This window comes from Ovis aries, chromosome 5 (assembly GCF_016772045.2).
Source record: "Ovis aries strain OAR_USU_Benz2616 breed Rambouillet chromosome 5, ARS-UI_Ramb_v3.0, whole genome shotgun sequence".
Classification (NCBI taxonomy): Eukaryota; Metazoa; Chordata; class Mammalia; order Artiodactyla; family Bovidae; genus Ovis; species Ovis aries.
In genome coordinates this window covers 18,144,505-18,159,715 of record NC_056058.1, presented here as the reverse complement: position 1 = coordinate 18,159,715, position 15,211 = coordinate 18,144,505, and the positions used below count along the sequence as shown (strand labels likewise).

Here is a 15,211-nt window from a genome sequence, read left to right as displayed (position 1 = left end):
TCAACTTTCTGCCACCCTCTGAGGCATGTGGAATCTTGGTTCTCCATCAGGGATCGAACTCGAGCCCCCTGCATAGAAGTGGGAAGTCTTAACCACTGGACCACCAGGGAAGTCCCCAGAAGATGACTTCAACACTACTAGTGGACTTCTCTGGTGGTCCAATGGTTAAGTAAGACTCCAAAGACTTAACGGTCCAAAGACTCTGTACTTCCACTGCTGGGGTGTGCTCAGTTGCTCAGTCATATTCCACTCTTTGTGACCCTGTGGACTGTGGCCTGCCAGGCTCCTCTGTCCATAGGATTTTTCAGGCAAGAATATTTGAGTGAGTTGCCATTTCCTCCTCCAAGGGATCTTCCCAACCCAGGGATCGAACCCAGGTTTCCTGAGTTTCCTGCATTGGCAGGCAGATTCTTTACCACTGAGCCACCTGAGAAGCCCCAGTGCAGGGGGCGTGCGTTCAATCCCTGGTTGCAGGAATATCCCACATGCCGTGTAGCACTGCCAAACAAATAAATAAAATAAAAAATAAATACAACCCTATTAGCCTAAGCTTTTAATTTGCATTCCTCCTCTCTTTTCTTACCTCAACACTTCACACCCATTTTACAAATGAGAAAACTGAGGCTCAGACAGAAATTCCTTGCCAGAGGGCAAGCAGCTGACAAGAGGTGGATTCAAGATCCCTGGAATCTTGGAATTCCCTGTGACTTCCAATATCTTTGAGTTAATTATTCACTTTCAGGTGAGGTCTCACCTGTGGGTAAAAGATGTTTGAGTTTCCCCTCTTTTATCAGCCTCCTGTGTGGATCAGGAGCCCAAGGCATCAACCTGGCAGCCCCTGGGGGCAGATCCAGCAGAGGGAGGAGGGGCTGTTTGGTGGAAGTACCACACATCTCTCATCTCTGGGTTTTTGGTCTATTGAAGCCAGCTAGTACTTCTTGGGACTTCTCTGGTGGCTCAGATGGTAAAGCGTCTCCCTACAATGCAGGAGACCCTGGTTCAATCCCTGGGTCAGGAAGAGCTCCTGGAGAAGGGAATGGCAACCCACTCCAGTACTCTTGCCTGGAAAATCCCATGGACGGAGGAGCCTGGTAGGCTACAGTCCATGGGGTCACTAAGAGTTGGACCCAACTGAGCGACTTCACTTTCACTTTTCACTTTCATGCACTGGAGGAGATGGCAACCCACTCCAGTGTTCTTGCCTGGAGAATCCCAGGGGTGGCGGAGCCTGGTGGGCTGCCGTCTATGGGGTCACACAGGGTCGGACATGACTGAAGCGACTTAGCGGCAGCGGCAGCAGCGGCAGTAATTCTTGGCCCTGACTCTGGCAAGTGCCAGTTGCTCAGTCGTGTCGGACTCTTTGTGACTGCATGGACTGTAGCCCGCCAGGCTCCTCTGTCCATGGGTTTCTCCAGGCAAGAATACTGGAGTGGGTTGCCATGCCCTTCTCCAAGGCTTCTTCCCCACCCAGGGATCACACCCGGTTTCCTGCATTGCAGGCAGATTCTTTTCGGTCTGAGCCACCAGGAAAGTTGACTCTGTGGGGATGGCAGGAACAAGACTGATCCGGGGAGCCAGGGAGCTGCCTCAGAGCATTGTCATTCATTCATTCATGAATGAATGAATGAACTCATTCACTCACTGGATCTGGTCTCAGCCTGAGTGATGCTGGAGACCCAAAGATTCTGAAGCCCCTAATTCTAAGTGATGGCTGAGCTGAATCCTCCAAACCCCGCCATGATCAGTGCTGGGACTGGAAGAATCAGACCAGGAAGGGTGACAGAATGTCAGAGGAGTTGGGACATTACCCTTAGGTCACTGAGCCACAGTAGAGTTTTGAATAGGTAGGGAGAATTGGATAAAAAAGTCTATGAGGGGACTTCCCTGGTGGTCCAGTGGCTAAGAATCAGCCTGCCAAAGCAGGGAACATGGGTTTGATCCCTGGTCTGGGAAGATCCCACATGTTGTGGGGCAACTAAGCTGATGTGCCACAACCACTGAGTCCACATGTTCTAGAGCCCAGGAGCCACTGCAGTGAGAAGGCTCAAGAGAAGCCACCGCAATGAGAAGCCACACACGGCAGCTAGAGAAAGTTCCCATGCAACAACGAAGGCCTAGCACAGCCAAAAATAAATTAAAAAAAAAAAAAGCCTGTAAGGGTGGGAATGGAGGTGAAGGTGGTTTATCCCAAATCAGGCCTCAGCTGCCTGGGTGGATACCAGCGGAGGGCATGTAGGCCCCCCTAATAAGGGGGATGGGGTCAGGTTTGCTGGGAAGATCAGAGAAGGCCATGCCTAGGGGAAGGGATGCCAGGAAGGACAGATAATGCTGGGCCCTTGGGTAGGACAAAAGAAAGGACAGACAAGCTTGTGTTCAGGAGATCCAGACATGCTTTATTCCCCTCAGAGCGTCCACAGCCGCCTCAGACGCCAGACCCGCGGCTTTCCTCCTCCAGCTGCATATCGGATGACCTGGCAGCCCCCATCCAGCATCAGGAAGTTACTTGCTTTGATCTTCTCTCTGACCTTTGATCTTTGGTCAAAATGGGTGGGGGGTGAGGGGGTGGGCGGACACTCAGAGGGGGAAGGTTCTAACACTCAAAAAAAATTTTCCTTACATCCCAGGGCCCACAACCAAGATCAAACCAGGCAGTTTTGTGCAAGCTACGGGGTCATAGTTTCCCCTTTCTATAAAACGGAGGTGAGAGTGTGTATGATGCTCAGTTGTGTCCAACCCTTTGAGCCCGCCAGGCTCCTCTGTCCATGAGATTCTCCAGGCAAGAATACTGGAGCGGGTTGCCATGTCCTCCTCCAGAGGATCTTCTCGACCCAGGGATCGACCCCCATTTCCTGCAGCTCCTGCATTGTAGGTGGATTCTTTACCCCTGAACCACCAGGGAAGAGGAGCAACTCTGATTAGAGTTGTTGGGAGACCTTAGGGGGATCAGGCAGATAGAGCACTTCCTGGACCGTTGAACAGGGTTTCCCAATCTTGTTCACTGCTTACACTTCAGTTCAGTTCAGTTCAGTTCAGTCGCTCAGTCGTGTCCGACTCTTTGCGACCCCATGAATCGCAGCACACCAGGCCTCCCTGTTCATCACCAACTCCCGGAGTTCACCCAGACTCATGTCCATCGAGTTCGTGATGCCATCCAGCCATCTCATCCTCGGTCGTCCCTTTCTCCTACTGCCCCCAATCCCTCCCAGCATTTGGCACTGGATTATTCTTTGTGGTGGGGGCTGTCCTGGGCATGACAGCACTTCTGGCCTTCACTGGGTAGATGCTAGGAGCAGCCCCACTCGCCCTAGACATGACAACCAAAAATGTCTCTAGACATCAGACCCCTGGATAGGGGTAGGAGGGGCGCTGAATTACCCCTGGGTGGAAACCACAACACTAGAAAATTCTCTGTACCAGAGGCTTCAGTCTCGGTGGACAGGAGTAACCAATGCTTTATGCAGCACTGACCAGCCAGGTCCGGTCGCGAGCACTGTGCTTGAATTAAACTCGTTAAATCCTTCCCACAACCTCATACAGGCAGACGTGCTTATTAGCCCACTTTGCGGTGGGGCAAACTGAGGCACAGAGTGTTTGGTAAATTGCCCAAGTCACAGAGGTGGGCCTCAGCGCCGCCTCCCTGAGCCCAGGAGGGTCCAGCAGCAGCGGTGTGTGTGTAGGGGGAGTGTCCCCTTCCCAAGACTGAGACCCCGTCCCCACACACCTTCCTTCCGACAGCGTTTGCCTCTGCGTTTCGCTTTTGCCTCCTTGGCCCTTCATTGCTCACAACGGCAATCCCCTGAATTAAATCCACTCTGTAAAAGAGCCTAAGGAAGGCAGGGATATCACGAGAGCGCCGACCGCATCCCGATCCTTCCTGGGGATGGAGAGAAATTGAACCGCCCGGTGCTGGCAAATGCGTATTAAAAACAGACGTAAACGCGGAGGCGTGGGTTAGGGGGATGGCGTCTCTGGTTGTCCAGTGGTTGACTCTGCTCCCAATGCAGGGAGTACGGGTTCTATCCCTGGTCGAGGAAATAAGATCCCGCACGCTGCACAGCTCAGCCCTGCAAAACAAAAACAAAACAAAAAGCCCCGCAAACCGTAACCCCGCCCCAACGCCTGCCTTGTCGGTCAAGCCAAAGAGGCGGGGCTTGGAGGGCGGCGGTGGGAGGCACCACGCGTAACTTCATGTTTTCCCAGCTACACTGGAAAAGGGGTCCAGACAGCTGGTTCCGAACGTTTGAAACAAAGGCGGCAACACAATCGTATGAGGAAGGACCAGAAGTTGCCAGAGCTCGTTACACAGGCGGTGATGAGGTCTTGCTGTGAAAAATTACCCAGCCCCAGAGGCAGGGCTCTGGGCTTCACATATGAAGCCACTGGGCCAAAGGCTGCGGACTCAAGAGTTTGCAGAGGATGTTCACGGTGTGATTGATCATATGATCACAGGAAGCAAGCTGTGGAACGCCGCTGGCGGTCCGGTGGGTAGGAAGACTACAGGCTTCCACTGCAGGGGTGCACAGGCTCACTCCCTGGTCAGGGAACTAAAATCCCACATGCTTCTTGGTGTGGCAAAAAAAAAAAAAAAGCAAGATGTGAGCTTACATTCCTTATAGGAGTGCATTCACACCCGTGTGTGTGTGTGTGTGTGTGTGTGTATACATGTTGTGTTTTGCTTTGTGCCCCCCAACCTTCCCAGCTGAAAGTCCTAATCCCCAGGACCTCAAATGTGACCTTATTTGGAGATGGAGTCATTGCAGATGTAATGAGTTAAGATGAGTCACAATTGGAGCAGGGTGGTTCCCAGTACAACCCATGACCTAATAAAAAAGGAGAAATTTGGAAATACACACACGCACAGGAACCTCGTGTACATGTGAAGGTGGAGATGCAGTGATGCTTGTACAAGTCAAGGAAGGTTGCAGATGGCTAGGAGACCCCCCAGAAGCTGGGAGAGCTCAGAGAGCATGGAACAGACTCCGCCTCAGAAGGAACCAGTGCCGACAAAGCGCTTGATTTTGAACTTCTGGTCCCCATAACTGTTTTTTTTTTTTTTTTTCCTCCGCACTACAAGGGCATGCAGAGCTTCCCTGACCAGCGATCGAATCCATGCCTCCTGCAGTGGAAGCTCAGAGTTTTAACCACTGGACTGCCAGGGAAGTCCTTTTTACGTATTATTCGTTAATATTTTAACCATTTAAAAATTATTTCTGTTAGAGCTAGGTCTTCATTGCTGCGTGAGCTTTCCTCCCATTTCCTCGAGTGGGCCCTGCCCTTTGTTGCTGTGCGCCGGCTTCTCATTGCAGTGGCCTCTCATGGGCTTTAGGGCATTTGGCTTCAGCAGTTGTGGCTCCCAGGCTCTAGAGCACAGGCTCAGGAGTTGTGTCGCACCGGCTCTGTTGTTCTGAGGCAAGTGGGATCTTCCTGGACCAGGAATGGAACCCGTGTCTCCTGCATCGGTGGTGGATTCTTTACCACTAAGCCACTGGGGAAGCCCCTATTATTATTTTTTAAAATAAATTTCAGTTGTTCAAGTCACCCAGTTTGTGGTGCCTTGTTCCTATAGCCCTAGGAGACTCACAGAGTAAGTGTGTGTATAGGTAGGTAGGAAAAGTTTTGGTAAGCAATGTGACAAGCTGATAAGGGGGAGTATGGTATGGGTCTGGTAGCCTTCACACACGACTTTAATTTGTACAAATGAAATGAATTTGCACTTGCATCATAAAATTAATTTCACAAAGACAGTTAAGTCATTGTTAATGGATCTTGTATTTCTCAGGCGACAAATTGGGGTCCTCTTCCTGGTTTCACATGATAAAAATTTCCAGGCACTTCCCTGGTGGTTCAGTGGTTAAGAACTCTTCTTCCAGTGGGAGGGGATGCTGGTTTGATCCCTGGTTGGGGAACTAAGATTCCATATTGTGGAGCAACTGGGCCTGGATGCCACAACTAAGATCCAATGCAGCCAAATAAATAAAAATATTTTTTTTTAAAATTTCCAAATGGAGCATAGAAATGAATACAAAGAAACTAACATGAAATTATACGAGGTTAGACAGCTAAACCAGTTCCTGGTTTTATTGAGAGCTAGGACTTGAGAGAAGTTTGTGGCTAAGGAAAAACCTATTTATACTCTGGGGGGCCAAAGTATCTGCTTTTAGATCAAAGAACGAAAGATGTAAAGTCAAACAGTAGAAATGCTGCTTCTTACATGTTGCTTCTTGGGAATGAGTGTGTGTCTGGATCACATGCATTGGAGTGGATGCAATGCCATTTGGATTCAAGACACTTTTGTTTTTCCCAGAAAATACCCACGCAGCAAGGAATTTGTCCTGATGCCAAGGAGCTGCAAACTGCTTTCAAAATCGACATTAATAAGTTGGGAGATCGGGACTGACATATACGCTAGTATACATAAAATAGATACCAATTAAGGACGTACTGCACAACACAGGAAGCTCTACTCAATACTCTGCAATAGCCTATATGGGAAAAGAATCTAAAAAGAGTGGATATATGTATATGTATAACTGCTTCAATTTGCTGTAAACCTGAAACTAACACATCATTGTAAATCAACTATATGCCAATAAAAATTTAAAAAAAAATCAATCTCAAGACCTTTCATTTCTTTTCCACGCACAGGAAGACCCCTGAATTCCTTGTGTGGTACCTTGGGAGTGGAAGGACACGTTTCTATGGCAACATCAGTTTTGTCAATCAAGCCAAAGAGGCAGGGCCTGGAGGGTGGGTCTTTCCTATTCTCCTGGCTGGAATTCTCACCTAGATATTTTCTAACCCAGCAGAGAGAGGCAAGCAGGCGTGGGAAGTCCCACATCTGATGAAGCAACAGAGCAGGGTGTGGAATTTGGGTCTGTCAAGATTCCAGGGCACAGCTTATCTTCCTCAGCTCTGGGATGCCTCTTAGAGAAACAAGTTCATTGAGATCTAATTCACATTCCAGATAATGCACCTGTGTAAAGTGTACAATTGTGTGAGGTTTGGTACATTAATGGAGTTATGCAGCCATCAAAGCAGTCTAATTTTAGAACGTTTTGATCACCCCAAAAGAAGCCCCCGTGACCTCCTTTGCCCCTGCCCACTGACTTTCTAGCCCCAGGCAACCACTAATCCACTTCCTGTCTCTCTGGAGCTGCTCCTTCTGGAAAATTCATATAAATGGAACCATACACTGTGTGGCCTTTTGTGACTGGCATCTTTCACTGAGCTTAATGTTTTCAAGGCATATCCCTGTCCTAGCATGACATAGCAATTTATTCCTTCTTATAGCCAAGAATATTCTACTGGATGGCTGGCCCACAGTATTTACCTATTCATCAACTGATAGACATTTGGGTTTGTTTCCACTTTTGCACTATTGTGAATCATGCTGCTGTGAACATTCATGTACAAGTTTCTGTGTGGATGTATGTTTTTAATTCTTCTGGATATGCAGTGGATGCATTGCATAGTAATTCCTGGATGCTGGTGGTTTAGTCTCTCAGTCTTGTCCGACTCTTTGAGACCCCATAGACTGTAGCTGGGAGAAGGCAATGGCACCCCACTCCAGTACTCTTGCCTGGAAAATCCTATGAATGAAGGAGCCTGGTAGGCTGCAGTCCATGGGGTTGCTAAGAGTCGGATACGACTGAGTGACTTCCCTTTCACTTTTCACTTTTATGCATTGGAGAAGGAAATGGCAATCCACTCCAGTGTTCTTTCCTGGAGAATCCCAGGGACAGGGGAGCCTGGTGGGCTGCCGTCTATTGGGTCGCACAGAGTTGGACAAGACTGAAGTGACTTAGCAGTAGCAGACTGTAGCTTGCCAGGCGCTTCTCTCTACTGGAGTGGGTTGCCATTTCCTTCTCCAGGGAATCTTCCTGACCCAGGGATTGAACCTGGGTCTCCTGTATTGCAAGCCCATTCTTTAACTCCTGGGTACATCGCATGGTAACTCTATGTTTTGGTTTTTTAACCTTTTGAAGAACTGCCAGACTGCATTCCAAAGCTGCTGCACCTGCCTGTTAGAAATTTACGTTATACATTTATTTGTTTATTTAATATATATGCATTGACAGCACCTGTGGGCACTATTCTGGGTGCTGGCAATATAGCAATGAGCAAACTGGCAGCTTATAAGGAGGAAATGAACACAAAAAAAGATAAGATGGGGTGTATGGGGTGGGGTACAAGCCTGGGAATGTCTCACTGGAAAGGGGTACATTTAATCTGGGGAAAGGGCATTAAGGGCAAGTGCAAGGGCCCAGAGGTGGGAATGAATGAAATGGACATATCTAAGGAACGTTGAGGTCGCCAGAGTAAGTGAGGAGGAAAATGCAGGGAGGCGAGAGCGGAAAAGTGCTGTGGGTAGGTTGTTTGGGGTCTAACGGGTCATCATGAGCATCCAGTGACCACAATTATCCTGGGGTAGTAGGAAACACAGTCCAGGCTGTAAGAGGACCAGGCTACTGTCTGGGGTTCCCCAAGATCCCAGAGCAGGGTCTCCTGGCCCTCCATCTTCACGAGGTCCTCGCAGCTTTCTTGTCCCCACCGCATTCTTCCTAGTTGCTTCCAGCCCAGCTCCTGGTCTCAGCTTCGCCTCATCCGGCCTTCTGGACATGGACCCTGTGCAACGCTTCCATTGCATAGGAGAGAAAGCTGAGGCCCTTTCACAGCAGGCCCTTTCACATGCAGGGCGGGGCACGGCCCCGTTGGGGGCTTTAAGTCCAGTCAATAAACGGGAAACTTCTCCACCCGGTCTGCTAAGAACAGGTCCCACTGTGCAGTGGGGAAAGGGACTGCTCCAAAAGACCTTAACCCCTTCCCTAGCAACCTACTACCGTCCCCATGACAACTAGGGCGGGGCCGAACTCCGGATCCTGCAGGGGCGGGGAGTCTCGCCTTCAGCAGGGGAGGAGGAGTCTGAGCTGCGCCTGCTGGCCCTTTAAGAGGCTCCACCCGGCGAAATCTGAAAACATCCTGATTGGTCCCGAGAGCGGCCGAGCACAGCCGAACTTGACGCGCCCGCCTGCAGCTTTCCCTACTTAACCTCCCACGCGGCTCAGTGGCTACCGCAGCCAATCACCAACGGGCGCGCCGACCTTCATCTGCATGGTCACGCCCCAAGGGAGGGGTATACCCAATCCGATCGCTCGCCGAGTCGTTATTAGCATGTCGGGGGCGGTGCAGGGCGGAGCGGGCGGCAGGGGCGGGCTCCCGGCGGTTGGTTGGAGCGTCGTAGCAGCCGAGAGGTCCGGGAAAGTTTCTTTGGAGGTGAAAACAGCCGCGGAACTCGGGGCCCTGCGAGGAGGCGGGGGCGCGGGGATCCCAGGGCCGGGGCGGGGACCCTCCTGGGCCGGGAGGGTGCGGACCCAGGCCTCCTGGGGGGCGATCGCCCAACAAAGGATCCCTGGGGCGCCCGCCCCCGAGGGCCTCCCCGCCCCCGGTTCCGGCCCCCCCAGGCGCCCCGGACCTGGCATTACAGGGCTTCCCAGCTCAGCCCCGCCATCGCTGGCTTGGGCGACCCTCACTTGGCCACGCGTCTACGTTCCAGGTGCTGCCGGGAGTGGCCATGTCCCACGGCCCCAAGCAGCCCGGCGCGGCCTCCGCGTGAGTGCGACATCCCCTCCCCCTCAGCTCACTCGGGGCTGCAGCCACCCCGTCCCGTTGGAGCTTCTCGACCCCCGCGCCCAGGGTCTTGACTCCTCTGACTTGGAACAGGAGCCCCCCACTTGGGGGTTCCCACGGGCTTCCCCTAAACCTCCGTGCTCCAGTCCTTTTCAGGAGTGGCCTGCTGGCCTCCTCTAGTTCTCCTGCCCTAACCCCGGATCCTGACCTCCTCAGACCCCTGCTCTCAGAACTCAGGCCGCTAGCTGCCAGCTCTTTAGTCGTGGGGGAAGGGGTGGGTGACCCTGGCGTCCCGTAGCTCTAGTCTCTCCGAGGTCCCTTGTTGCTCCCCTAGTGCTCCAGTCTCAACCTCCGTATCCTGACCCTCTCAGAGCCCTCTTCTGAGGACTCAGGCCCCTTGCTGCCAAATCCGTCGTCGAGGGTGGGGAGTGGGAGTGACCCTGGCTTCCCGTGGCTCCAGGCCGGCGAGCGCCAAGGCTCCAGGACAGCATGGGGGCTTCGTGGTGGCTGTCAAGCAAGAGCGCGGCGAGGGCCCGCGGGCCGGAGAGAAGGGGTCCCACGAAGAGGAGGTGAGAGTCCCTGCACTGCCGTGGCGGTAGCCCTTACCCTTGAAGCTCCGCCCAGAGCTAAATTTGAATTTGCTGTGGCTCCGCCCACAGTCCAGATTTCCCTGCCCAAGCTGAGGCCCGCCCCATGCCAGATACCACGCCCCCAAGAGCTCCACTGCCAGTCTAGGCCCCGCCCGCTACCTGGGGACTCTGCTAGTAAGGCACGCCCATACAGGGGACACGCCCACAACACAAGCCTACCCCATCCTTGGGTTAATGCTCTGTCTCCAGTACCTCTCTGATCCCTTTACCCATGGCCAGGGTAAACCTTAACCCCACTCTTAACCCCACTCTCCCAATTCTGAACCCTGACCAGGCCATACTTCCATACCTTCTGGGTCCCACCTCGTGGTTAGGCCCTACCCAAGTCTTCCAGGGCCCCGCCCCTTCCCCTCTGTGCCCAGCCCCAGCCCTCCAGACCCCTCCCAACAGCGCGACTGGGTTCGGCAGCCGGTGAAGAAGCGCGGCTGGCCCAAGGGCAAGAAGCGGAAGAAGATCCTGCCAAATGGGCCCAAGGCACCTGTTACCGGCTACGTGCGTTTCCTGAACGAGCGGCGCGAGCAGATCCGGACGCGCCACCCGGACCTGCCCTTTCCCGAGATCACCAAGATGCTGGGCGCCGAGTGGAGCAAGCTGCAGCCGGCGGAGAAACAGGTGGGGACGGCCTGGGACCACTGACTGACCTGCCCTCACTCACTCAGACATCCATCCTCCATCACTTACCCTCAAGGAACAGGTGTGGCAGGCCCTTCGTTCTGCCGGAAGGACTGACCACCCGTTAGCTCTCTCCAGCTTGTTGAAGGGAGGGGAGGGTGGCAGTTGGCTGGAATAGACATAAAAGTTAATAAACACCGTTATAAAAGAAGTCAGGGGTGGATGCTGGATTTTTGTTAGAGACCTTACAGTTTTAAAGTTCTGGTAATTAATTTAAAATTTGCAAAAACATCAAGGAAATGTAACAAAATCACCAGCAGCTTGCACCCTCTACATGGGATTTCAACAGGCAAAATGGGTTTCGGAGGGCAGGTCAGCCCAGAGGTGGGAGCCTGCAGACAGTCAGACACCAGGGAGTGGTTTAGAAAGGCTGGAATTGGGGTGAGGTAGTGAGGTCCGGGATTCTCCAGGCAAGAACACTGCAATGGGTTGCCATTTCCTTCTCCAATTCAGGAAAGTGAAAAGTGAAAGTGAAGATGCTCAGTTGTGTCTGACTCTTAGCAACCCCATGGACTTCAGCCTACCAGGCTCCTCCATCCATGGGATTTTCCAGGCAAGAGTACTGGAGTGGGGTGCCATTGGGAGCCTGGTGGGCTGCTGTCTATGGGGTCGCACAGAGTCGGACACGACTTAAGCGACTTAGCAGCAGCAGCAGTGAGGTCCGGGTGTTGGCAGGTGGCCTGAGCGGCAGAGTGAAGGGCCAAGTTTTGTCTGGAGGGCAGCAGGGAGCTGTGGTAAAGTGTAGCACAGCGGGCTGAGTGATGGAGCCTGCGAGGCCTCCCCTGCCACTGGGCTGAGCCTTCTCTCCCTGCCCCCACCAGCGGTACTTGGACGAGGCTGAACGGGAGAAGCAGCAGTATATGAAGGAGCTGAGGGCCTACCAGCAGTCAGAAGCCTACAAGATGTGTGCAGAGAAGATCCAGGAAAAGAAGATCAAGAAAGGTGCAAAGGGCCTCAGCCCCCAGGCAGCTGAGTTTTACCCTGAGACAGGTGACCCAAGCCGATGCCCCCCCACCCCACCCCCTCCCAAAGGGTCTCTCACGGTCACGTGGGAACAAGGCACATGTAACCAGACAGTTGTGAGTGAACGGGGCGATCTGTACTGAGATGGGACACACATGGATATGAGGGTTGGGGGAGGGGCCCAGGAGGGGCCTTTGATCCAGGATGAGCAGGGCTTGGGGGGGGGGGGGGGGGGGGGGGGGGGGGGGGGGGGGGGGGTGTGTGTGGAAATAATGGCGTTCCAGGCAGAGGGGACAGCATGTGCAAAGCAGGGGGTCAAAGGAGACCAGGGAGACTGACCCTGCTCTCCTCCCTCCCCCACCAGAGGATTCCAGCTCTGGGCTCATGAATACCCTTTTGAATGGACACAAGGTAAGCGTCGCTCCTCCAAGGAGAACACCTGGGCCAGAAAGGTCTGGAGTGTTTAAACCCCCGGGTGACCAAGGACCGTCGCTCATGGGGTGAAGTGAGCACCCTGTCCAGATGTGTGCGAGTGGAGGCGGGGCACTCACACAAATTGAGGGGGGGCAGTAAAATGGATTCTGACCCAGGTAGCCTCAGCAGATCCTCCCAAGCTTAGGGGATGTCCCATAGGAGGGTTGACTGCCCCCCCCCCCGCAAAGTTGCCACCTTGTCCTGTCGTCCCAGGGTGGGGACTGTGACGGCTTCTCGACTTTCGACGTCCCCATCTTCACTGAAGAGTTCTTGGACCAAAACAAAGGTGAGTGCTGACCAGCGGTTCTTGAAGCAAGCGTTGAATCAAGAGGGCATCGAGGCGGGAGGCAGTGGGTGTCTTCCTCTCTTGTCCTCGCAGCCCAGACTGCTGAGGTGTGGGGCTGGAGACAGAGCAGTGATGGAAGGCTTGGCGTGGGGCACAGCTGGGGGCAAAGCCGGCAGAGGGAAGGCGGCAGAGGGATGGCGGGGAAGCGTCAGGCTCTGACCCGGCTCCCCGCCTGCAGCGCGAGAGGCGGAGCTGCGGCGCCTGCGGAAGATGAACGTGGCCTTCGAGGAGCAGAACGCGGTGCTGCAGAGGCACACGCAGAGCATGAGCAGCGCGCGCGAGCGTCTAGAGCAGGAGCTGGCGCTGGAGGAGCGGCGGACGCTGGCGCTGCAGCAGCAGCTCCAGGCGGTGCGCCAGGCGCTCACCGCCAGCTTCGCTTCGCTGCCAGTGCCAGGTTTGGAAGCCCCGCCCCCAACAACCTAGTCCCGCCCCGCCTACCCCACGAGTCCCGCCCCCTGTGACCCCGCCCTCGACGACCTCGGGCTCTGCCCCGGCTTCCGCGAGTCCCGCCCCCTCTGACCCCGCCCGGCGAGTCCTCACTCTGGTATCCCTTCCCCCCCAGTCGCTTCGCAAACCCGCTTCTCTGTCCGACCGATGCTCCCCTGCTGACACTTACTCCCGGCTATCCTAAGCCCCCGTGGCCCCGTCCTCACTGAACGCTGCTCGTGCCAGCCCCGCCCACAGTGGCCCTCGCGCCCCGCCTCTCCCCTGGTCTAACTTCCGTGTTCATTCCTCGGCAGCTGATTTAGGCCAACTTCTCCCCTACCAGTCCCCAATCCCCCCATCACGACCCCGCCCTCTCCATCTTCCATCTTCTGACCTCTGCCACAGTTGATCTTGATTTCCCCCGGGTCCAGACGCCCTGACCGCGCGCACCTGACCCCGCTGACGCTCACCCATGGTCCCCTCCTCTTACCCCACCTTCTGAAGTTTGTTTCCATGGTGACCCCCGCATTGGGCTCTTCTGACGGGTCCCTGTCTCCCCAGGCACCGGCGAAACGCCCACGCTCAGCACCCTGGACTTCTACATGGCCCGGCTGCACGGTGCCATCGAGCGCGACCCCGCCCAGCACGAGAAGCTCATCGTCCGCATCAAGGAGATCCTGGCCCAGGTCGCCAGGTGTGTACCCGGGCAGGTCTGCCCCCCGTCCCATTCAGCCCACCTTGGGCTGCTTCGCGTGGGGAACACTTCAGGCTAGACGCGCCCTGAAGGAGCCTGGCTACATAAACCGGCTTTAGGTCTCCAGCGTGCTTTCTGGGGTCTGAGGCCGCTGCCGCCAAGTGGGATCTAGCTGCCAGATCTTATTCCGAGGCCACAGTGCTTGCAGAATCTACTAGGTGGGGCTGGTTTGATGTGGGCGGCTAATGGCCTAGCTCCTGGGGAGCCCTAATTCAGCCTGGTACTGTGTTAAATGCTGCTTGGGGGATCTTGGGGCCAGCACACCCCTGACTCGGGGGACCCAGAGCTTCACCACAGCTTCTCCGTGGGCTTTTCTGGGTGGCTCCTAGCTGCCCAGGATACGTGGGATCAACTCCAGGGCCCCCACCCTAGCATCTGAGCAGAGGGAGGTGGCCTCTGGGGTACCCCAGGATGGGCATGGGGGCTGAGACCTGATGTGTCCCCCATCAACTAATCTCTTCTTTTGTCACAGTGAGCATCTATGAGGGTGTTGGCCACCCCACGGATCCAGAGAAGACCAAGCTCTGGTCATGGCCCCTCCCCCAGTTGCACCCCCTGGAGGAGGGGTGGGGGTTCCATCCTCTGGGGCCAGGCCTGATCCTGCACCTTGGGGGCTCTAGCCCCCCTAAAATTAAATTTCTACAGTATCCCTCTAGCTTTGAATCTCCCCAGGTCCCCATCCCAGAAAACCCACCCACCGTGCACTGTGCACAGACTCCCAGGGCCCAGCCAGGCCTGTTGGCCTCACAGGTCACATCACACTACACAGACGTGGGAACACACGAGGGGCAATGTAACCCAGGACAGGAGGAAACCCACAGCCGCTCACAGCTGGTGCGGGGAGAGTTACACACCCTACACCCACTCCCCAGGACCAGCTCCCAGACCCAGGGCAGACAAAACCCACATCCAATACATGGGGACTCCTGCCTGGCCAGTGTCACCCTAAGTATCCACACGGGCAGGCACCTTGCAGGGACACACTCTCACACTCCTGGCAGGGCCATCTATCTGTCACCCTCACATTCCTGCACCCCTGAATGGGGGGGCTGGCACCACCCCATGCTCATTCAGCTGAGGAACCACCGTGGAGGCAGTTGTTTTGCCACCACTCGATCTGGACTTCTTAAATAAAAATAAAAAAGGTGGAATTTGAATTTCAAACTTAAATGCGTATGTTTTTTTTTTTTTTAAAGGGGAATGGGCCAAGATCCTCTGTTGGGATCCCAGGCCCACCCTCTCCAGCCCCTGGCAACTACTAGTCCACTTTCTGTCTCTGGATTTACCCGTCCTAGACGT

General features: G+C 54.5%; 1 protein-coding gene and 1 long non-coding RNA gene across 3 annotated transcripts; one reads left to right on the top strand and one right to left on the bottom strand.

Annotated features, from left to right (window-relative positions):
- Positions 1–8,009: 8,009 nt before the first annotated feature.
- On the bottom strand, positions 8,010–13,130 carry LOC121819618 (uncharacterized). The gene is made up of 2 exons (XR_006059892.1): positions 12,582–13,130; positions 8,010–11,058 (listed from the first exon to the last, which is right to left on the bottom strand). It is a non-coding gene; the product is annotated as an uncharacterized LOC121819618 (long non-coding RNA).
- Positions 9,222–15,082, top strand: HMG20B (high mobility group 20B). Of its 2 annotated transcripts, none has more exons than XM_015095895.3 (10): positions 9,222–9,273; positions 9,554–9,609; positions 10,088–10,196; positions 10,686–10,889; positions 11,771–11,891; positions 12,277–12,323; positions 12,600–12,672; positions 12,911–13,126; positions 13,720–13,852; positions 14,385–15,082. In XM_015095895.3, exons 2-10 carry the CDS (start codon positions 9,572–9,574, stop codon positions 14,395–14,397), a joined length of 954 nt encoding a protein of 317 aa, XP_014951381.2. In that variant the 5' UTR covers positions 9,222–9,273; positions 9,554–9,571; the 3' UTR covers positions 14,398–15,082. The 2 variants fall into 2 exon arrangements, with proteins under 2 accessions (XP_014951381.2, XP_042106107.1); XM_042250173.1 differs by having other exon boundaries at positions 10,668–10,889.
- Positions 15,083–15,211: the final 129 nt, after the last annotated feature.